The sequence below is a fragment of the Taudactylus pleione genome, unplaced genomic scaffold (genome assembly GCF_031769625.1).
Source record: "Taudactylus pleione unplaced genomic scaffold, aTauple2 ptg000114l, whole genome shotgun sequence".
Taxonomy (NCBI): Eukaryota; Metazoa; Chordata; class Amphibia; order Anura; family Myobatrachidae; genus Taudactylus; species Taudactylus pleione.
Window position 1 is genome coordinate 874,176 of NW_028284516.1, and position 21,074 is coordinate 895,249.

Sequence of the window (21,074 nt, forward strand, 5' to 3'; positions counted from 1 at the left end):
GTTAAGAGCTGATTGGTTGGTGCTATTCATCTCCATTTTTATCTCTCTCCAAGCTTTATTAAATCTCCCCCTCAGCATAGTTTAAACTACACTATAAGAACAACCCTAGCTCAGGTCTGGCCAACCTGTGGCTTTCCAGCTGTTGTGAAACTACAAGTCCCGGCATGCCCTGCTACAGTTTTGCTATTAGGGAATGCTAAAACTGTGGCAGGGCATGCTGGGACTTGTAATTTCACAAACAATGGAGAACCACAGGTTGGCCAGGCCTGCCCTCGCAGAAAAGTGTTCTAGAGGAGCGCTCTGCACAGCCTCTGCTCATTTGCCCAGAGCAGATGAGAACTATGACCCAGCGTGGCTCTACCCGGAGGTCTGACCTCCGACATGCGCTATTGTGCATATGCGGCTACACCGCATGGCTTTCTTCTGTAGCATCCTGCATGCATGGACGTACCCCAAACTGTGGAACGACACAGTACTCCCAAAGTCCACTATGTCACCACCACTTAGCATAGCAAGAATCTCGCTGGCATTACTGTATCACTCCCAGTGCATGTACTGCACCATGAACGTTTTGCTAAACTCTGCCAGTAAAAGTATCGCTGCTTCAACAAACAAGCAGTTAAAGCCTGCCGATGTAATCTCTGGATATCAAAGGAGCACTGATTTATGAGATTAATTATTTGAGGAAAATTCCAAGCTGGGCCCTTAGCAATAGTAAAGACCAGGGTAATGCTACCAGAGGCACCATAAAATCTTCTTTCTTTACCCTCTTGAAGACCCAAGAAAGCGTTGCTACTATAGTTAGTACCAGCCAGATAGTGTGCTGAAAATCCTTTACTCCCTGCTGTTGATAGGAACGAGAAAACCTACATGTTTGAAATTCAGATCAACTACTTCACCAACTCTTCAAGCGCACCCCCAACCCCCGCCCCCCAAGAAATTTAAGTGCTGTAGTGGTTAAAACGCTTCTCCTGTATGATGGCGGATGACATCTCCTGTTTTAGCTTGAAATCATAGCAAAGTGGTCATCTTCCTTTGTATCCTGTGTGATATAGAGATAGTGTCATTGGTAAATGAGGAAGCATATAGTATAAATCACTTCACTGGCTCCAACGAATGGATTGTGACTGCAGCCAGAACTTATTCATCTGCCGAGTAGTATTTGGATCAAGTGATCAATCCTCCCTGAACCACTGTAATTTGAGAGGGAGGGGGGGGGGGGAGGGAGGGAGGGAGAGGGTGCCATGCACATCCACCCCCTCCCCTCCCATTTGTGTGCCTACTGGGACCATCTTCCGGTTACATTTACCCCACATCCGGTGCATGTGCCTACTGGGCACATTTGTCATCCACCCACAGTGAATGTGATTACTGGGAATAGTTGCCCAATGTGCATATGCCTGCATGGCACACAATAGGACTGCTATCAGAATTTGTGGGGCCCGGGACTGGCAAATTAAGCCCCCCCTCCCATGTTTCTGCAACTCCAACCTGTCTCCCCAGCCAGCACCCCATCTGTCTCTTCAGACAGTCCCTGCATCCAGCCCTTACAGCCCACAGACAATTACATTCTCCTGTGTCTTCTGGCTACTCCTCTTCCTGTTGGTGGTGCGGCGCACCTGTCTCATGACATCACGTGCACTTGTCTCAATAGGGATAAAAAATAACTTTATTATACTAGGCAGCCACAATCCCCACACACATCTCTCCCCTCCACCTCTCTCCCTCTGCGCTCCCCTCCACATTCTCAACCCCCCCCCCCCCCCCCCCACTGGGCACACAGCACCAGCAAAACCCACCCTTTACTGGGCATACAGCACCAGAAAGCCCCCCACCTTTCTGGTCGAACACCCCAAGAGCCGGCCCTGATAGTACCCCTCTACCCCCCTATCACCCCACTGCCAGTCAGACCAAGCACCTCTTACAGCATCCCTCCGCCAGGCAGACCAAGCTCCTACTGTCAGCCAGCCGGCGAGTCACCGGCCGCATCCACTCCTAGGTTCCCGCTGCTGCCGCATCCTCCTCTCTGAGACCCCACTCCTGCTGCCGTTTCCTCCCCCGCTAGAGTCCCGCGTTCACCTGGCCGTTAGCTATGCAGCACGGAGCCACGGACGCTCTGTCACTGTGACTCTCGCCACTGCCTTTGGCCCCGCCCACCGCTGACGTCGAAAAGGTCCTTCCGGCGCAGGGGGGCCGGTTACTACCATGGCGGGTGAGGCCGCGATGGAGCTGCTGTTTTTAGATACTTTCAAGCACCAAAACACGGAGGTGAGAGAGCTGGTCAGGCTGGCTGGGCGTGTAATGGTGTGCCATGGGGAGAGGGCTGTAGGAGGGAGATATCATTATAGGCATTGCAGATAGGTAGGAGCCGGTCTGAGGCCTAAGTATTCTGCACCATAGTATCAATCAGGGATATGTCACTCACTGGCCCCAGTATAGTGGAGGCTCTTTAGGGTCAGTGGTACAACCAGGAGATGGTCATTCTCTCTCTGACCTCTAATCTCACATTATCTATCTGGTATAGGCAGTATTGGACCTCCAGCTGCTGTGTGATTGTAAATCCCATCACCCCCTCTCACGGCATGCTGAGAGTTGTGCTCCAACAACTAGGTGATGAGCCTGTGTCTATGTATCATTGTGTGCATTATGTTGTGGAGATGTCTTTAGCCATGTTATAAAGATACAGGACAAAACTGACTTTCTATGAGAATATTGTTTACTGTTTTATGATGATGTTTGCAAGATACACAATGTGCACCTGCAGTTACTAGGAGTATGTATGTGTGTGTATATACACACACACACACACACACACACACACACCCAATTGCCCGGCACTCCACCAAATAGAACACAGGACCCGGGTGCCCTCCGTGTAAAAGTATTGTATAGTAAAGAAAACAGCGGCACTCCGGGATTTGTAGAGGTTAGAAAAGTGTATTCATATACATATAAGGATGTATATGAATACACTTTTCTAACCACTACAAATCCCGGAGTGCCGCTGTTTTCTTTACTATATATATATATATATATATATATATATATATTTATTAGTGGTGACAAGGATTATACATTGAATATCTCTGCTTCAATATTTCAGTCTTCATTTAAACTTTCCCCTGAGACCTTTACCCTAATGCTTCGGTTCCAAAGTTGTCTCACCAATTCAAAATTGAATTGGTGAGACAACTTTGTAAGTAGTTCCCTTATACTGTATATGCTGTGCCATCACCTGTCCATGTGTGTGTTTGTTTATTTTACTAGGAGATGTTGGTAGTAATTGGGAAAGGTATAGATCACCTTCAGTATTTGTACCTGGAAGTGATGTGGAATGAGGGCGGAAGTGCGGTTCCATGCCCATAAAGGCCACCAAAAGAATAAATTTGTCCCCAAGCGGTCTTGCTTCGCTCGCCACAGGTTTATATTCCAACCTCTATGTCCACGAGAATGGTAGGGAATGATGTTGGACAGTAACTGATGACGTCAGGGTACAAATACTGAAAAGCACCCTCCCCAATATACTACCTTAGGTGGTGACCTACATGCCAGTGCAGCATGGGTGTTGCAATGTAGGGAAATTATATACTTAGGGTTAGGCACCGCCAGGGGGAGGTTAGGGCTAGGCACCCCCCGAGAGGGTAGGTTTAGGGTGGTGGTTAGGGTTAGGCACCACCGGGGGAAGGTTAGGGTTAAGCACCACTAAGGGGGAGGGGGGGGGGGGGTAGGGTGCTTACCAGCCCCAGTTGGGATGTACAGCATTCGGGCTTCCAGCGTCAGTATTTCATCCGGTGGCTAATCAGACGCTGGCAGTACATACCAATTTTGGCTGCTTCTTTATGAAAATCCTCATTGTCATGCTACAATACATGAATTAATCCTGTAATGCTTACAGTTACTTTTGCAAAAGTTTGAGCACTATTGGTCAAATTGCATGTTGCACCGTGATGTAGTTATTATGTCGGCTGTTGGTATGCCGGCGCTGAGAATGCCAGCGCCGCAATCCTGACACCAGTCAGAATCCCACGACCGGCATCTCGACAGTAAGTATTAGTGTTAGGGGGAGGGTTAGGGTTAGGCACTGGGGATGAGGGCTAGGGCCCAGGTAGGTTTAGGCTGCGTGGAGGGAAGAGTAATATACTTACCTTCATCTGTCGGCATTGTGACCCAGTCGGGCTGCTGGCGTCAGGTTTCTGACCGTCAGAATCCCGAGCGTCGGCATCCCGTACCGAACCCGTTGCACTAAATATCTAAGTAAAATAGAGATGAAACAAACTCTGCTGGGTCTAAACATGTAAAAAATTTTGTGCGCATTGTCATTTACAGTTACTATATGCAGAGTTTTCTTCATAAGCAGAAAGCCGTTGTGGTGGCCCTCATGCGGTTTGACCAGAAGCTCTGAAACGTCAGCATGCAGCTGTATATTATGTATTGCCTATGTCTGAATTTGTAAATACACTTTCTGGATTTGAGACTGAATTTCTTAATTTTGTTTGTTACGTTGTATTTGCAGCAAGGCAGCAATGTAGACGTGGTCCGGTTTCCATGTGTGGTATATATCAACGAAGTCCGAGTAATCCCTCCAGGGGTGAGAGGTCACTGCAGCCTGCCAGACAGCAGGGCTTATGGGTGAGCATTAAACCTAATACAAAATAAATTATAGTACAGGACAAGTGAATTAAATGAAGCCTCATACATAATGGTAAAATACATTCTTCAGGCTTATTATGACATACTACTGGATCATTATTAGAAGGAAAATGTATTTTATCACCAACCAAATTTCTAGGGTTGTCTAAAGTGGTTCTGCTATGGTGGGGTTTGTTAATTACACTTACTGTGTATGAATCTGTCCATCTGTAGTCATCACACAGTATTTATGTTATCTAGACCACTCTAAGCCAATCTCAGTCAGGTTCTACTTGCACAAAGGAGTGAGCTAGAGAAGCATCACCATCCTACATAAGGTCTGTTTCTCTAAAGGATAGAACAAACAGATTGAACATATGCTTGTTTGCAGACCGTATATTTTAGGGGTGGACAATAAACGGCCCTCCAGCTGCTGTGAGACTACACTTCCCAGCATGCCCTGCCACACTTTTGCTATCAGGGCATTCTATAACTGTGGGCGTACATGCTGGGATGTGTGGTTCAACAGCAGCTGGAGTGCCGTTTATTGCCCACCCCTGGTATATTGCATGTTTTAGCGCTGCGCCCCGTAATAGTGCACACGCAATTGAGGGTAATGCAGAGTAAGCATTCTAATGGTAACTTTACTTGTGATCCTACGATATCGCTGGCTGATCGTCCTGCACCCTCCCTGGTGTGCTGGATGATCGATATCGATCATCCAGCACACCACCAACTCACCAACAACTATAGCGATCTCGGGTCCCTATAGTAACCTGCTTGACATTGAGCAAGTTGGCCTGCATGCACGGCCGATGGATGATATCGCTATCGTCCATCGCTGGTCGTTGGTGAGTTGGTAGGGACCAAAAAATGAACAATATGAACGATATCTTTATCTTTCAAATCGTTCATTTTTATCGCTACGTGTGTACGCACCATAAGTCTGCACTGATGATGAATAGCAAACAACGCATAAGGGGGGCGATTCAATCCAACGCGAATAGCGAGCTCCTGGAGCTATTCAATTTAGTGCGCTGTGTGGTCGGAGAATGCCGGTTACCGCGCTTATCGCGCTTTAACAAGGCTGTTAAGGCGTGTTAACCGGCATTCTCTGACCAAAGTGCCGGGAGCGCGGCTGTTAGCGCCGTGCTATGCAGAATAACAGCCACGCACCTGGCACTTTGATTTTATTTCTCCTCGCATCCCCAGGGGGGTGTGAGAAACAATTCTTAGCGCGCCCAAACAGCGCTGTGTATTGAACAGCTCGGGAGCTCCCTCCCGTCGCTATTCAACATGGCGTTGAATTGAATCGCCCCCAAGGATAGGGGGCGGATGCACGTAGAACTATGCATGTGGCTGAATGGATGCATTTACTTCCGTGCTTGCAATGCGTGACCACATGCAGCTGATTTGCGTTTATCCCTACATCAGGCCCATTGGGCCTAGTTAATGAAGTACCCAACAGATAAGGTAAGGCACAAAATTCCATACAAGGTGCCGTACACTACTACTATTAACCTGGGCAGAATGATGATCTCTGAAAATTAGGCTCAGGCCCCCCTGGGCACCTTATCTTGCAGAAAATCTAAGCTTATTGCTATGAGGTAAAGGAGAGAAGATTGTGCATGTACATAGACATCCAATGCTGTGCAGAGGCGTCCTGCAGAACTGATCTCTTCATATCTGTTTGTACAAGTATTTACACCGCTAATGATTGGTCCTACTTCCTGGCCATCCAGGGTAATGTATATATTATTTCTTGCAGGGAGACCTCGCCTCATACATTTCATTTGGACTTGTTCTTCAACAATGTTAATAAGCCCAGCGCTACCGTGTTTGACAGACTGGGGAGGTTAGTATCCGCTGCGTCTACAATATCCGGACATATTCAGATCCATTTCTATTGATAAAAGCAGATTTGCCCCCTCTCCAGACCCTCCCCAACGCACAGAGTACTAAAACATCTTTGTGAATCTTTTGTTTTGCCAGCATTACAGTGAAATACCCTTAAAGTATCTTTATAAAAAGATACATTAAACCTCTATCTGATGAAACAATTATTATTATGTGCAATATAGATTAATGAATGCTGATGTTAGCTGGCTCATAGGACCAGTAAACCCGCAGTTACTAATAACTTTTGGAAAGGTGTATAAGATTTTATTTATGCATAGTAACTTTATAGTCTCTAATCCTGTCAATATAAACTTGCGGATGTCATGACTGATATAGTGATCATTCTAGCACCCTGCACCTGTCACAACCCGTGCAGTTCCTCTTTCCTGCCTGGGATGCTGCTCTCTGCTCTGGGGATTCTAGCACACTCTGGCTTGTATGTCAGCAGTTTGTTGAATCAGCTGAGTGTGCTAGAAGCTCTAGAGCAGAGAGCGACACCCCAGGCAGGAAAGAGGAACTGCGCAGGTTGTGACAGGTGTGGGGCTGTTAGAATGAACACTAACTGATAACAGAAAGTTGTAGCTTCATCAAGGAAACATGGCCCTGGGTGGTCGAATACAAATGACTAATCTATTAATCACCGTGAGGAACATGCTTTTAATACTCATTGCACTAACTTCCAACAGAAGAAATCCTTAAGCGTGCGCCGCTATGTCCCAGTGTTTGGAGTCCTTTACCATTACTGGCAATGCTGTCTTCAAGGTGAATAATAGATCAGTACTTAATCCATTAATGCAGCACACCACAGGCAGCTCTGCAGGCATCCGTTAGTACTTAATGGTGCAGGACAGGGGTCAGGGAACTTTTTTTCCTTTTACCCCAAAATATATTTATTATTATTTTATTATTACCAGTTATTTATATAGTGCACACATATTCCGCAGCACTTTACAGAGAATATTTGGCCATTCACATCTGTCCCTGCCCCAGTGGAGCTTACAATCTAAATTCTCTATTACATGCGCACACATACACACTAGGGTTAATTTTTGCTGGGAGTCAATTAACCTACCAGTATATTTTTGGAATGTGGGAGGAAACCGGAGAACCCGGAGAAAACCCACGCAAGCACAGGGAGCGTATACAAACTCCACACAGTTAAGGCCATAGTGGGTATCGACCTCAGTGCTGTGTGGCAATAATGCTAACCATTACACCGTCTGTGCTGCCCATGCCGATGTTGCCCCCTTGATTTGAAAGGAAGGAAATCATATAGTAGTGCCCCCATATAATGCCACTGTGGTAGTGCCCCCATATAATGCCCCTGTAGTGCCGCTTGTACAAAAAAAAACTCACTTACCTTAATCCCCACTCCTGCATCCACCGCCGTCCTGTCCGCTCGGCTGCTCCTCGGAACTATGGGAGAGACGTCATGACGTCTCTCCCATAGTGCGCATGGAGAGAGCCGGAAGCTGGAGTTCAGAAGAGAACTCCAGCCTCCGGCTAACGCGGCGCTGCAGGGAAGGAGCCGGGTGCCTGCTGGTAATAACATCTCAGCAGGCGTCCGGCTTATATAGTGCTATACAGAGAGTGTCATTCAGGCCTTGCCCCATTGAAGTTTACAATCTAAATTTCCTTACATGCACACTAGGGTTAATTTAGTCAAAATCCAATTAACCTGCCAGTATGTTTTTGGAGTGCGGGAGTAAGCCAGAGCACACAGAGTTAACCCATGCAAACACGGTTAGAACATACAAGATGGGCCAGGGCCGGGAATTGAACTCATGAGCACATCTCTGTGAGGCAGTAATACTAACCACTACAGTGCCATGCAACCAATTTGTGTTTTATTATCGCTTTAAACAGAATAGTTTCTAGACTATTCCGGTCTGTGGGGACTAATGCTCCTTGTTTAGTGGAAAAAATATAACGTACAACTGAAATGCATGATTCAACTGTAAATTGTGATCATTTTCCCCATATTATCAACAGTCTGGAATACGATGAAAACAGTTCTATCATCTTTCGGCCAAATGCAAAGGTAACTAATGGATACTGTGCTCATTTTTAAAACTGTAATACTGCAGGATCAAACGTCGCTGTACATTAGCTTTTAAGGGTTCATGCAGTGTTTCCCAAATTAGGTCCTCAAGGCACCCTAACAGTCCAGATGTTAAGGATATCCATGCATAAGCACAGGTGTGTTTAAGTATGGATATCCTTAAAACCTGAACTGTAAGGTTGCCTCAAGGACCATGTTTGAGAAACCATGTGTATATGTAACTGAAAACTTTTTAATAATGTACTATTTGTCATATCTATGGATTATGTTGTTGTGTTTTGTTTTGTTTTTTTACACATTGATTATGGTGGAAGATATAATTAGCATTTAAAAGCCAGGGGTATACATATATTAAGTTAGAAAAAAGGATTGGCAATTTTCAGTGCCAGTAGTAACTTTATTAGACACCATGGTTGCCTAATTTATGGGATTTGTGCATCAATGGCTTATTGGTGTTCATTTAGTTATTTCCTGTGGCTGCAGACTTCCCCTATAATTAGGCTTACCATATTATCCCTTCAAACTGGGAAACTCATGAATTACACAGGTTCTGTGGCTGGCTGTCTTCAAGCCTGCATCTCACCTGGTTTTAATCAGCCACAGAACCTGTGTAATTCATGAGTGTCCCAGTTTAAAGGGATAGTATGACAAGCCAATCTATAACGTACATGTTCTTAATACACTTGGGTGTCTGATATTACATTGAACGTATTAAGACTGTGGTCCTGATTTAAGTCGCAGCCGCTACTGCAGATTTATGATAGTGCTGCAGCTGATGGACTGTCTCCTGAGATGCCCACTAGCTGCAGCTGTAATCCGCCGTGGTGCACAAATATTCATACCATCCAGCAGCCATCGGTCGTACAATGGGTTTCGTCAGAATGCCTGACGGTGCATGGCTGCCAGTGCCAGTCTGACACCAGTCAGAATTCAGGCGCCAGCATCCCAACGGTAAGTAGTGGGGTTAGGGGAAGGGTTAGGCTTAGGCACTAGGGGAAGAGGGTTAGGTTTAGGCTATGGGGGGGGGGAGATTAACGGTATCCCGTACCCAACCAGTCAGATTTGTTTTAAAAAAAAATATATATATAAATAAATCAGTTTTGGGTGGAATATTGTATGTCATACCTGATCCCAGGTGATTACTTACCTGGTTCCCTCAGTCTGGTGGGTCAAGTGCGCCTGTCTCTGCTTGTTTGTGTTTGGAGCTAGGCTAAGAAAGGAAGACAGGACACCCCTGTCGCGTGACTTCTGGACACCAGGTCAGCAATCTTCTATGATTCCACCCAGTACTGAATTTAATGAATCCAGTGGATTAATATTCAATATTAGATGGTTCTTGATATACAGGAATATCTTATAATTACTGCATGCTCATATAGCACTTCCAGCTACCCTATAAAGCGATGGTAGATTCTGCTGGTACCAACCTTCATCTCTCTGCGTGATCTGTTGACAAATGGGCGTTCTTGTTCCCCTACAGCTGTTTTTAGGGAAGAATGCAGGTACATGTTCTGCAAGTGCTAACTTTCTTACACAATTTCTTTGTATGTAGACTAAATATGTAAATACTGTAGAAGAATGTCTAAACTCTGGGCCTGATTTCGAGATGGAACGGTATCGCACGTCCGCAGCCCATCTAAAATGCTAATGCTGCAGAAGGCGGCTGAAGTGAAGACTCCTGTCAGCATCTGCCATGCCAGCGCTGCGACCGAGGGTGCAGCCTGGGATCACCATTATATCCGATGGCAATTTTTTTTACACAGGCAAAACTCAGTTTGTGGAAAATCAGATTATAATGACCTGGGCGGTGAACTTAATAGAAAATCCAGTGGGAATTATTATAATCACAAATGTATTAATATATGAGTAGCAATATTGGTAAAAATGAGTGATAACCGTGCTAGGGGTATGATGAGTACTCAAATAAATTCTACTTTATTGTCACAAAAATGGATAAAATTTAACTCTGTGCATACATAAAAGAATATATATGTTGTGTATGTGGATGACATCCCAGATAGACACTCACCATCGGTACATGGTATGAACTACAAACTTTTTTTTTAAATAAATGATTTACTAAAGGCACTGATGTCCCATGGTAATCTACATTAATCCTGCAGCTATGTTCTTTTATGTATTTGCTGCTATACTGTTATGCACTTTATGAAACTGTATTGTATGCTATTACTTCATGCACTTTACAGCTTTGCTTGCACTCGCACTTTTTCTGCTGTTAGACTGTATGCACGGAGTTACATTTTATACATTCTTGTGACAATAAAGTAGAATTTATTTGAGTAAATTGTCTTATTCATCATACTCCTAGCACTGTTATCACTCATTTTTACCAATATTGCTACTATACATTTGTGATTATAATAATTCCCAGTGGATTTTCTATTAAGTTCAGCGCCCAGGTCATTATAACCTGATTTTCCATTTATACCTTGGGGGTGAGGGTACCCCAATAGTGACCATAGGCGGCAGATCTTATTTTGCGCTCAGAACCCACCCACCTGTTGTTTTGAAAAATGAGTTTGTGTTTGTTACATTTATTATAAGAGCTCTGAATGCCCTTAATGATGTAAATACTGAAATTCTGTTTTGATTTCTGTCTTTTTATTTTTTAAAGTAATAAATTCATATTATTGTCACCATTCAATAAGGTCATTATGTATCATCTGACTAGTTTTTGTGTTTTCGGGCCAGGTTAATACAGATGGGCTTGTGCTGAAGGGATGGTACAATTGCCTGACTCTGGCTGTCTATGGTTCCGTAGACCGAGTTATCATAAAACACGAGCGAGACTCTCCACCACCTCCGCCCCCGCCGCCACCGCCTCCGCAGCACCAACCCGTCCCGCTGAAAAGGAATCCTAAGCACGGTGAGTTAGGGAGGTTTGCAACAAGGTCATCCTGTCATGATGAAGTCAGATTAGAGAGCTTGCTGCAAGTTCACCTAAGGTTCATATCTAGAGCATGTAAGCAATATACTTCCCAGTCTTCGTATTGATCCATTGATACATTTTCTCCAGAACCAAATATCTGAACAGTTAACGGTGGCTCGAAAAGAAAGAGGACGTCCATTCAGCTCCTGCTCATAACCTTTAAGAATTTTCTCTTGTTAAATCTTGTTTCTCTTCTAAATCATTTATGTAGTTCCAGCATAGTCCTAAGCTATTTAAACACCATACGATGCTGCGACATGGGACAATGCAATGTAACAATACATCGCGCACATCTAGTGTATGACTGTGCGATGTATGGTTACATGCTGCATGTATCGGCACCGCGTCGCTCATTGTATCGTCCCATCTGCTGTGCAGCACAGTAGATTGAGCAATGTGATAAATGACGGATCAGCTGTACATACTACACGATGTATGCAATGTATTGTCCCAATTCGCGTCGGAACGATATATCTTACAATATGTGGTATAGTGTAACCAGCGTGACATTAATAACCATCTTTTGTGTTCTAACGAGAAAATGTATTTAATAGAGCAGTAACAATAACTTAGGTGTTCTTTAAAGCAGCTACTAAGTTTCTAAAGTATTTCATGTTCAACCATTTGGGGTATAGAGAAACAACTAAGGTCCACTCGTAGAACACCGAAGGTTATACTTGCCTGGTTGCTGTTATTCTATACTTATTTTTTAATAGATTCTTTTTTTTTTTTTTTTTCAATTGAGTATTTTTAGTAAAGATATAATACATAATCAGGAAAAAAAGGCAATGAACTAGAATGTAAGTTGAATAAAAACTAATAGTACAACAAAGCAAGTACAAACTGAATTTGAATAATGAACAAATTAGCGTAATAAATGCCAATATATAGTAATAACACATGCTTGCACATGTCTCTGTCCATCTAGTTTAAAGCTGCACTTTTATACGAATAGTGATTCGAAAGTGGTTTCAGACCAAATTGGTCACAAATTGCTGCTGTGTGCATCCAGATCAACCTGCCGTTCCGATCTCCATCTGACAGGCAAATATATTGATCTGGACTAGCAGAATATGCACTCGCACAATGGCCATGACTTCCGTCTATACTGTCATTGCTTATCGGCACTAATTAGGCACATGTGTAATATGATGCAGGTGTGAGCAAAGTAAAGCTGGTCCGCTCTCTTTCATGTCTGTCTAGAAAGGGTCTAATGCATGGCATTCACATCCAGGGCATTTTACATATAGTTTGGGCTGTCTTGTAATCTCAAGAGCATCCAAACCAATATTTACAAAGATTCGTAATAATTACCTCCTTCTGTAGTGTAAAACTAGCTTTGTAGAATGGAGTTCTGCAATTTTGGCATTGGCATGCTCATAGTCTTACTCCCTTGTCTCTTCATTCTTCGTTGCGTGCTTGTGGCTACATATTAAATCATTTAGGTTGCATTTGTCATTCTCCTTTGTTAGTTGAAGAAGACAAAGAAGACCAGTATAATGGTAGTCCACCAAGACCGCAGCCAAGAGGGCCCAGAACTCCACCAGGTCCTCCACCTCCCGATGATGATGACGATGAGCCAATGCCAGCTGCAGGTAGACATCTAGTATCTGATTGATAATTGATAAGAGAGTCTTACGTTTCCAGGTTTGAGACTGGCCACATCAGCAAAAGGCCCCTCCAAATTCATCTGTAAGGAGCAGTTTTTATTTTGTTGTGTACAGTTGGTAAGAAGACCCGCTGAGCCTTGGGTGCTGTGCGTGAATTAATGATTGCCCTGTAGACTACCTCTATATCAAAGCAAAATGATAGTAAACTAGTACTAATCGAGTTGTCAGAGTTCATGTAGTAAGACCTAACAAATAAAACGCAGAGTTCTGAGTGTAGCATTATCCTGGCCTGGAGACAATATAAGCAAAATTAAAACTTTTACTGTTACTTTTGTAAGATAACTAATTAAGGGGGTTGATTTACTAAGCGGCGGCTTTTAAAAGATGAGGCTTCCCAATGCATGTTTAAGCCCAAAATTTAAAAGTGTGATTCTTTTAATAGCAAAGTCTCCCCCAAGCTTTACACTTAAAAATTTCGGTCTTAATCACGCCAGGATGCGCCAGCTTTCACAAGCCGCAGCTTCGTACAAACCCCTAAGTGTGTCATAGAAGATTGATGTCCTCCTCCTGTGCTGTTAGATTGATCACTTCAGATTATTGTTTTCACGAAACTGCTCAATCTTTAATGAGGATTTAGATGGCATATGAACTAGTATACATTACGTTCAGGTAAAGGGAAGTTGGCAAATGGACAGCTTGGGATATTTACAGACAGGATAATAATATTTGACATACGTCCTATGTGCTTTCTTACATTAGGCGGAGAAAAGGATGACGATCGTGAACAGGGTGAAGGCTACTTTGAGCCGATCTCACCTGATCGAGTTTCTATTCACCCTGATGGCAATTACTCAGATGATGAGGATGGGAACGATGATCCTCAAGACGATGGAGATGAAGACGACGATGATGATGAGGAGGATGAGGACGATGACCTCAATGCTGACGATGATGATGAAGATGACGACGATGTCCAAACAGGAGACAGCATTGTTGATGAAGATGACGACGATGAAGAGGATGAGATTGAAGGTAATCTTTATTTTGTTATTTTAGGCATTCACGGGGACAGTTGTACAGTTTCCTTCCTTTGGTAACATGGACTCCTCTGAGATGACTCCAGTTGTTTTGAAGTTAGTGCTAGCTGTACAAAAGCCAGGTTTGAGTTGTACCCGATATGTTCTACAAAATGATCAATATACATTTAGGTGCCAGCAGTGCTTGGATATGACTAACCGTGATCTACCATTTCAGCAGCTATGTTACAAATTTGTGTCTTATTGAAATGCTTCCATGTTCTGACTGATGTTGTGTTTTTTTTGTTTTTTTTCTATAACCACTATTTAATGCCTGATCATGCAAATTTACATTTGTATAGTTTTTCTATCTTCAAAGGCATTCTCTGATACCTCCTGAAAAACTAGGTACACACCATAAGATTATCTGCCCAATCTGGCTGGTCGGAACGATGATCTGGTAATGTGTGGGAGCAAATGACAATCAACCATTTGCTCCTAAACTCTGAAAAACTGACAAAAATGGTTGTTTGGATAATAGGATTTATGGTCAACTTACTGTTGAGTCCTTTCCTCTTAAGTAGGCACTGGACAATGGGGTTGGGGCTGGAGCTGGCACCTAAATTAAACTGTAGCATTAAAAAGTAAGCTCCTCCCCACTGCAATCCCACAGTTTCAGTACTTCTTTAAAAGAGTCCGGAGAGGAGTAGCAGGAACCCTGTGAAACTGTTAGAACAACCCAGTAGGGAAAAGACCGGTCAAGACCCAAACACCTTGCAAGACTGAGCGTGAGCGAGGGATCGCAGTGTTCCCCAGCCTGCTTAAGAGAAAAGGATTCAACGGTAAATTGACCAAAAATCCTATTTTCTCTTGCAGCAAGGCTGGGAACACTGAACAATGGGACGCTCAAAAGCCGCCTGCAGGGAAGGAAATGCTCAGGCTGCCTGACTGGAGAACTGTACGCCCAAAGTGGGCCCCACCGGAGGCAAAAAGCCTGAAATGTAAAAATGAGCAAATGTGCGGACCGGGTACTAGATAGCCGCACAACGGACCTGTGCTGCTGAAGTCCCACGTTGCACTGCCCATAAGATCGCTGCCGCCCTAGCGATAGGCGCTGACACCCAGTCTGGCGGCAGTCACCCTGCACCAGAATAGGTTTAAGTAATCCGAGCGGATCCAATGCTCAAGGAATAGCCTGCCAACCATGTTCATGTGCGTCATAAAGAACCCGCAGAAAACAGTGGGGTAGATGTATTATAGCGGCACTTAACGAGCCGCTGTAACGCTTCTGCTTCGCCTCTTTACTGAGGCTAAGCTGGAAGCACCTCCGATGAGATATATGAACATCACACCGGCCATAGAGGGGGAGTGTTAACTTCTCCCTCTGGCCCTACCCGCTAGAGACCGCAGCACATTGATGCGCTGTCTCAGTCCCGGCAGGCTCCACTGAGCATGCGCGGGATCTCACAAGTATCGTGAGATCCCTGCGTGGAGTCGGCAGCCGCTGCAGCAGGGACAACGCTGTCCCTGCTGTGGGTATAGGGCAGCGCTAGGCTGTAGCTGTCGATGGCGACAGCTGCAGCGGGCCGAACGGTCAGGCGATCTGACCGTTCATACATGGCCCAGGCTATCGGTGCTGCTATCTTGTAGATTGCAGCGCTGATAATGACAAGGGAGCATAGCTGCTCAACCCCCGATCATACATCGGGGAGAAGCTGTATCAGCGCTCATAACGTGCACTGATACCGCTTCTGAGCTTCATACATCTCCCCCATTGTCTGCTGCTACAAGCAGCGCACAGACCGAAGTAAAAAATAAACAAAAGAAAATTACAAATAAAATAAAAATTCTAAACTACAATAGGACTGCATAGCAGCCCCTTCAAACGTGCCCTACTTCATGAGCACCTAAAGAACACTGGAATTGTGAGATTGCAGGAGTGAGGAGCTTACTTTTTGAAAGCACAGTTTAATTTAGGTTCCAGACCCAACCTACAATCCCATTGTGAAGTGTTCCCCTGGCTTGCTGGAAGAGAAAAAGCAATTTGTCTGAATGACCATTTTTGTCTGTTTTCCAACAATCGGTCTATTGTCATTTGCTCCCATACATTACCAGATTATCGTTCCAACCAGACAGATTGGAAAGATAATCTTAAACTGGATACACATTAGACGACCTGTGGGCCTGATTCAGAGCCGGACGCTCTGAAAGAGTGCTCACTCAGAATCGGGGCGTGTTTTTTTTTTTTTTTTGGTGCGGCCTCCGGGCCGCTCGCATAGCTGTGGGTGTCCACCCACAGCTATTGCGAACGGCCAGGTGATGATAGCGATGGTCTCGACCATCGGGGTTTGCTTCAAGACCCTTGCGGTAGGGTCTTGTTCCCGCAAGCCCCAGTGAGCTTCTGGCTCTTAATAGAGCCGGAAGCTCACCACTGACATCACTCGTGATGTCAGTGGGGCCGCCCCCAAACGGCAGGCGTTCCATTGTGAACGCCTCCGTTTGGCCAGCCACCACCCCCTGCCCGCCTCCAAAACGGTGCGAGCTGACGATCAAAAGCGACAGCGCCCCCGTTTGGTGCAAGACCCGGAGCAACTGAGCACCCGTCACTAGCCGGGTCTCGCGCATGCACACGTTGGAGCCGGCTCCGGCGTGTGCATGCGCAGTGGCCAAACATCAGGCCCTGTATACCCAGCCGATGACGGATGCGACGAACGACATATGCCGTTCCCCCGCCGCATCCACATGCATGGCATCATCGGTCACATCCTCAGATTGAGCCGTATATAGGGCCGACCGGGAGCGTGCATAGGCCCTGATTCAGAGACTGACGCTCTGAAAGAGCGCTCGCTCTGAATCAGGGCGCTTTTTCTTTTTTTTGTGCGGCCTCCTGGCCGCTCGCATAGCTGTGGGTGACCACCCACAGCTATTGCGAGCACCCAGGATGATGGTCAAGACCATCGCGACCATAGGGGCTTGCGACGAGACCCTTGTGGTAGGGTCTCGTGGCCGCAAGCCCCAGAGAGCTTCTGGCTCTAATAGAGCCGGAAGCTCTCCCACTGACATCACTGGTGATGTCAGTGGGGCCGCCCGCAAGCGGCAGGCGTTCGCATGGGAACGCCTCCGTTTGCGAAGCCGCCACGCCTACAAAACAGGGTGAGCTGTCGATCAACATCGACAGCCTCCCCTCTTGTAGTGAGCCACGGAGCGAGAGAATTTTTCTCGCTCCGAGGCTTGCTCACGCGCAGTGCGGCCGCACATGCGCAGAGGCCACCATCGACCCGCTTGCGAGCGCTCAAGCGCTTGCGAGCAGGTCTGAATCCGTCCCATAGTGAGTACAATCTTGACTATTTGAACGATTTATCATTCCGATCAGTCACAATCGGGCAAATAGTTAAAAATATAGGGCCTGATTCAGAGCCGGTCGCTATTTGCGGTCGTTCGTTCAACAAAAAGGGGTGGCTATTCAAATGAACCGTTCGCTCTTTGCGGTCTGTTCACGCCTCTATGTCTGAACGAGCAAACAAAACTTGCGGTTGTAATTTTGAAAAAGATGCTCCCTGGCCGCTCGCACCATACGTCATGTCTGCTATTTATTAGATTAATCGAGTACATCGAACAGCGTATGAACTGCTCGCTATTCTTGGGGCTGGTGTTTGCTACCACAAATTTGCGAGCAGTTCTGGCTATAAAATAACCCAGTGACGTGGTCAATGACACTCCAGTAGTAATTATGCACACGCTTAAAACGCCCGTTTTAACCTTTAAGCACACCTGCGTTCTGATTTCCACTCCCCGTTTTCAAGCACCTTCCCCTGTTACCACCCACATACGCCTCCTTCTGTCACTCATATTAGCAGGCATTCGCTATTTAGCGAACAAACGATTTTCGGCCGCACTGACTGGTTCGCGCATGCGTATAACGATCCGTACGCATGCGCAGGTGGGCAAACATCGCTCGGAGCGAACGAGCGCCCGCTTACGAGCAGCTCTGAATCAGGCCCATAGTCTGTATACCTATTTTAAGACCTAAGGATGGCAATCGAGCATCGATGGTTTACAACCGTCGATGGCAAGACACCGATGCTGCACCAACGCAGATGGTGCCCGATGTTTACCAAAAATCGGCAGCGCCCGTCCGATTTTGTTCGATGTCCATCATTATAAGACCTACACCAAACAGCACATCATTCATCCACCATCACCTTTCAAACCAAATAAAGGAGAGAAGTTTGTGTTTACATTCAAATGTACTGCAGGCGATCCTCATTTTAAATAGAGGTTCATACTGTTTGCTTTTAATCACCAGCCATGACCATTACAAATTACTTTAAATTGGTTATAGGACTTCATCTTCTTGAATTCTTATGGTGCATACACACGGTCAGACTTACTAGATCAACGATGAACAATTTGAACGATTTTGTGAACTATTTCTGACAGTATAAAAATGAATGAAATCGTCCAAATCTTACTGCAAACACAGTCGATGTCAGATATCGTTATCTGACATGCAGGAACGCGCATCGTTGGTCGATGCATACCCAACATGTCAAAGATATAACGATTGAACGATTTTTACAATCGTTGTTGTTCACAAAATGTGATGGTGTGTATGCAGCATTACTTTACCTAGTACAATAATAATTTTATTTATATAGTGCTCTTTCTCCTAATAGTATTTAAGATGTTTTCTATTTCAGGGGATGATGGATATGAACAGATATCCAGTGATGAAGATGGAATTGCTGACTTTGAACGGGAAGCTTTTAAATACCCAAGTTTTGATATTGATTACACTCCAGAGGATCTAGCCTCCGTACCCACCATGACTTATGATCCCTACGATCGTGACTTGGGTCCGCTAATGTACTTCAGCTGTCCATACAGAACTTCTTTTGAGAATGAAATCTGCAAGCTCCGGGACCAGGACCTCGATAAGGAGAACTCTGGAGCAAGCGAGGTGTCTGTCAAGCTATTGGAGCTGCTGGATCTGTATCAGGAGGACAGGAGTGCTAAGTGGGTTACAGCATTAGAAGAAGCACCCAGCTTAATAGTGAAAGGCCTAAGTTTTCTGCAGCTGAAAGAGCCAGACAGAGACCATCTCCGCCAGTTAGTTGATTGGGCCATACAAGCACTGGACTTGCAGCTGGCTCTCCAGCAGCCAATTGCCTTAAACGTTCGGCAGCTCAAAGCAGGTACTAAGCTGGTGTCTTCTCTTTCAGAATGCGGGTCTCAGGCTATAGAGTTTCTCCTGAATGCAGATGTTGTTGGCAAGTTGTATGGCTTACTGTTTGCAGAACATGTGTCATCCTCCCTGAAACTAAATGCGTTTAAATCACTGGACAGCATCATCAGCACAACTGAAGGGATGGAAGTTTTTTTAAAAGGAAATTCCGATTCAGAAGGAAAAAGCGGTTACCAAAAACTCTTGGAGCTAATCTTGTTGGACCAGACTGTGAGGGTGTTCACAGCTTGTTCTGCCGTTCTGCAGAAATGTCACTTCTATGAAATCCTGTCTGATGTGAAGAGGATGGGGGACCAGCTAGCTGAAAGCACGCCACCTCCAGGCCACGGAGATCCTGACCAGGACACGCGGACCGTAGTAGAAAAGCCTAGTAGAGATTACGACAATGATGTGGAGGTTCCCATGGATATGGATCGTCTGCTGGAATCCTCCAACATTAGTGAAGGAGATCTGGAGAAACTACTTGGTCTTCTGAATGAGATCTTTCATCTTTTATTGACTGCTCCGCACAGCATGATCCAGCCGCCTGTGAAATCCTTCCCAACACTTGCCAGAATCACCGGCCCACCAGAAAGAGACGACCCTTATCCCGTCTTGTTTCGGTAAGATGCAATGTGTTTAACATTTCATTAGTACAAAAGCAATCAATTTATACATTGATTTGTTAAACTTCACTTCTTTTGTGAGTTACTCTTGGATAATTGGACAAGCTGTGGAGCTGATTGCTGGATAAGCATTTTTGTTTTCACTTTGTTTTTCACTTTAATCCTTTTTAGTTCAAACTATTCTTACTGTTTTACACAAACTGTCAGAAAAAGGTTTCAAACACTTAGGGAGCGATTCGATTGTTTTTTTTCGGTGCCCATTTGCAATGAGCCCCCATCGGAGCGCTCATTACAGCATTTTTTCCACATCTACCTAAAACGTTTGCACAGTATTGTATATTTGTAGTTTGTGCTTTGTGCTAGTTGCACCTCAGGAGGAAATAGTTTGCAGTGCATCAGTTTTGCTGGGGAATCATCTTTGGCTTTTTTTCTTTAACTTTATCCAAGTGAATTCTATGTTTTGGGGGTAAAATAAGCCCTCTTTAGGACCAGAAGCCAAATTGTTGGTTCATGGTGTCACAGAAACAAGGGGCCTTTTCTTTCTTTAGCTACTTAAGAAATTAATGCCATCCGTGACCCATTTCCACTATTCTGTACTATATTGTGCAACGTTTAACGTCTACAGGTATAAGGAATGTATGTACTGTACTTTTCTGGAGGTTTGGGCTATCTTTTGTCTATAATCTGCTATGTAATCGTACTACAGTCTATGACGTGCAGTGATAGGAGGACTGTGGTGTGCAACGTGCCCGTTCCCACGCTGAAATGCAGATGGCGATCTGCATTCCTGTCACCATGGTGACACGCTTCTTCCAGGACTCCCGGAGGATAATTTTTCCTGTTATTGTGGGATGAGGTTTATTTTGTCAACATTAATCATGTCGACACTGGTGAAATGTCAACGTGATTAGAATGTGGACAAAACGTTCCTGATGCTATAGTGGTGACTTGGCGTGTACAGCAGCTCCAGCGGTGCCTTCTGGGTGTGGTTGTGATGCCTTCCGCTAAGTATAGCTAAATCCTAACCTACCCCTAGTGCCTAACTCTAACCTCACACA

General features: G+C 45.1%; 1 protein-coding gene across 1 annotated transcript in view; it reads left to right on the forward strand.

Annotated features, from left to right (window-relative positions):
* The first annotated feature begins 1,754 nt into the window (after positions 1-1,754).
* VIRMA (vir like m6A methyltransferase associated) overlaps positions 1,755-21,074 on the forward strand; it is a 49,054-nt gene continuing 29,734 nt past the window's right edge. The window contains exons 1-8 of the mRNA XM_088471364.1: positions 1,755-2,268; positions 4,514-4,629; positions 6,398-6,484; positions 8,521-8,569; positions 11,303-11,477; positions 13,013-13,135; positions 13,910-14,182; positions 18,867-20,013. Of these exons, the coding sequence (XP_088327490.1) occupies positions 2,206-2,268; positions 4,514-4,629; positions 6,398-6,484; positions 8,521-8,569; positions 11,303-11,477; positions 13,013-13,135; positions 13,910-14,182; positions 18,867-20,013 (2,033 nt within the window). The 5' untranslated portion in view covers positions 1,755-2,205. The remainder of the gene's footprint in view (positions 2,269-4,513; positions 4,630-6,397; positions 6,485-8,520; positions 8,570-11,302; positions 11,478-13,012; positions 13,136-13,909; positions 14,183-18,866; positions 20,014-21,074) is intronic.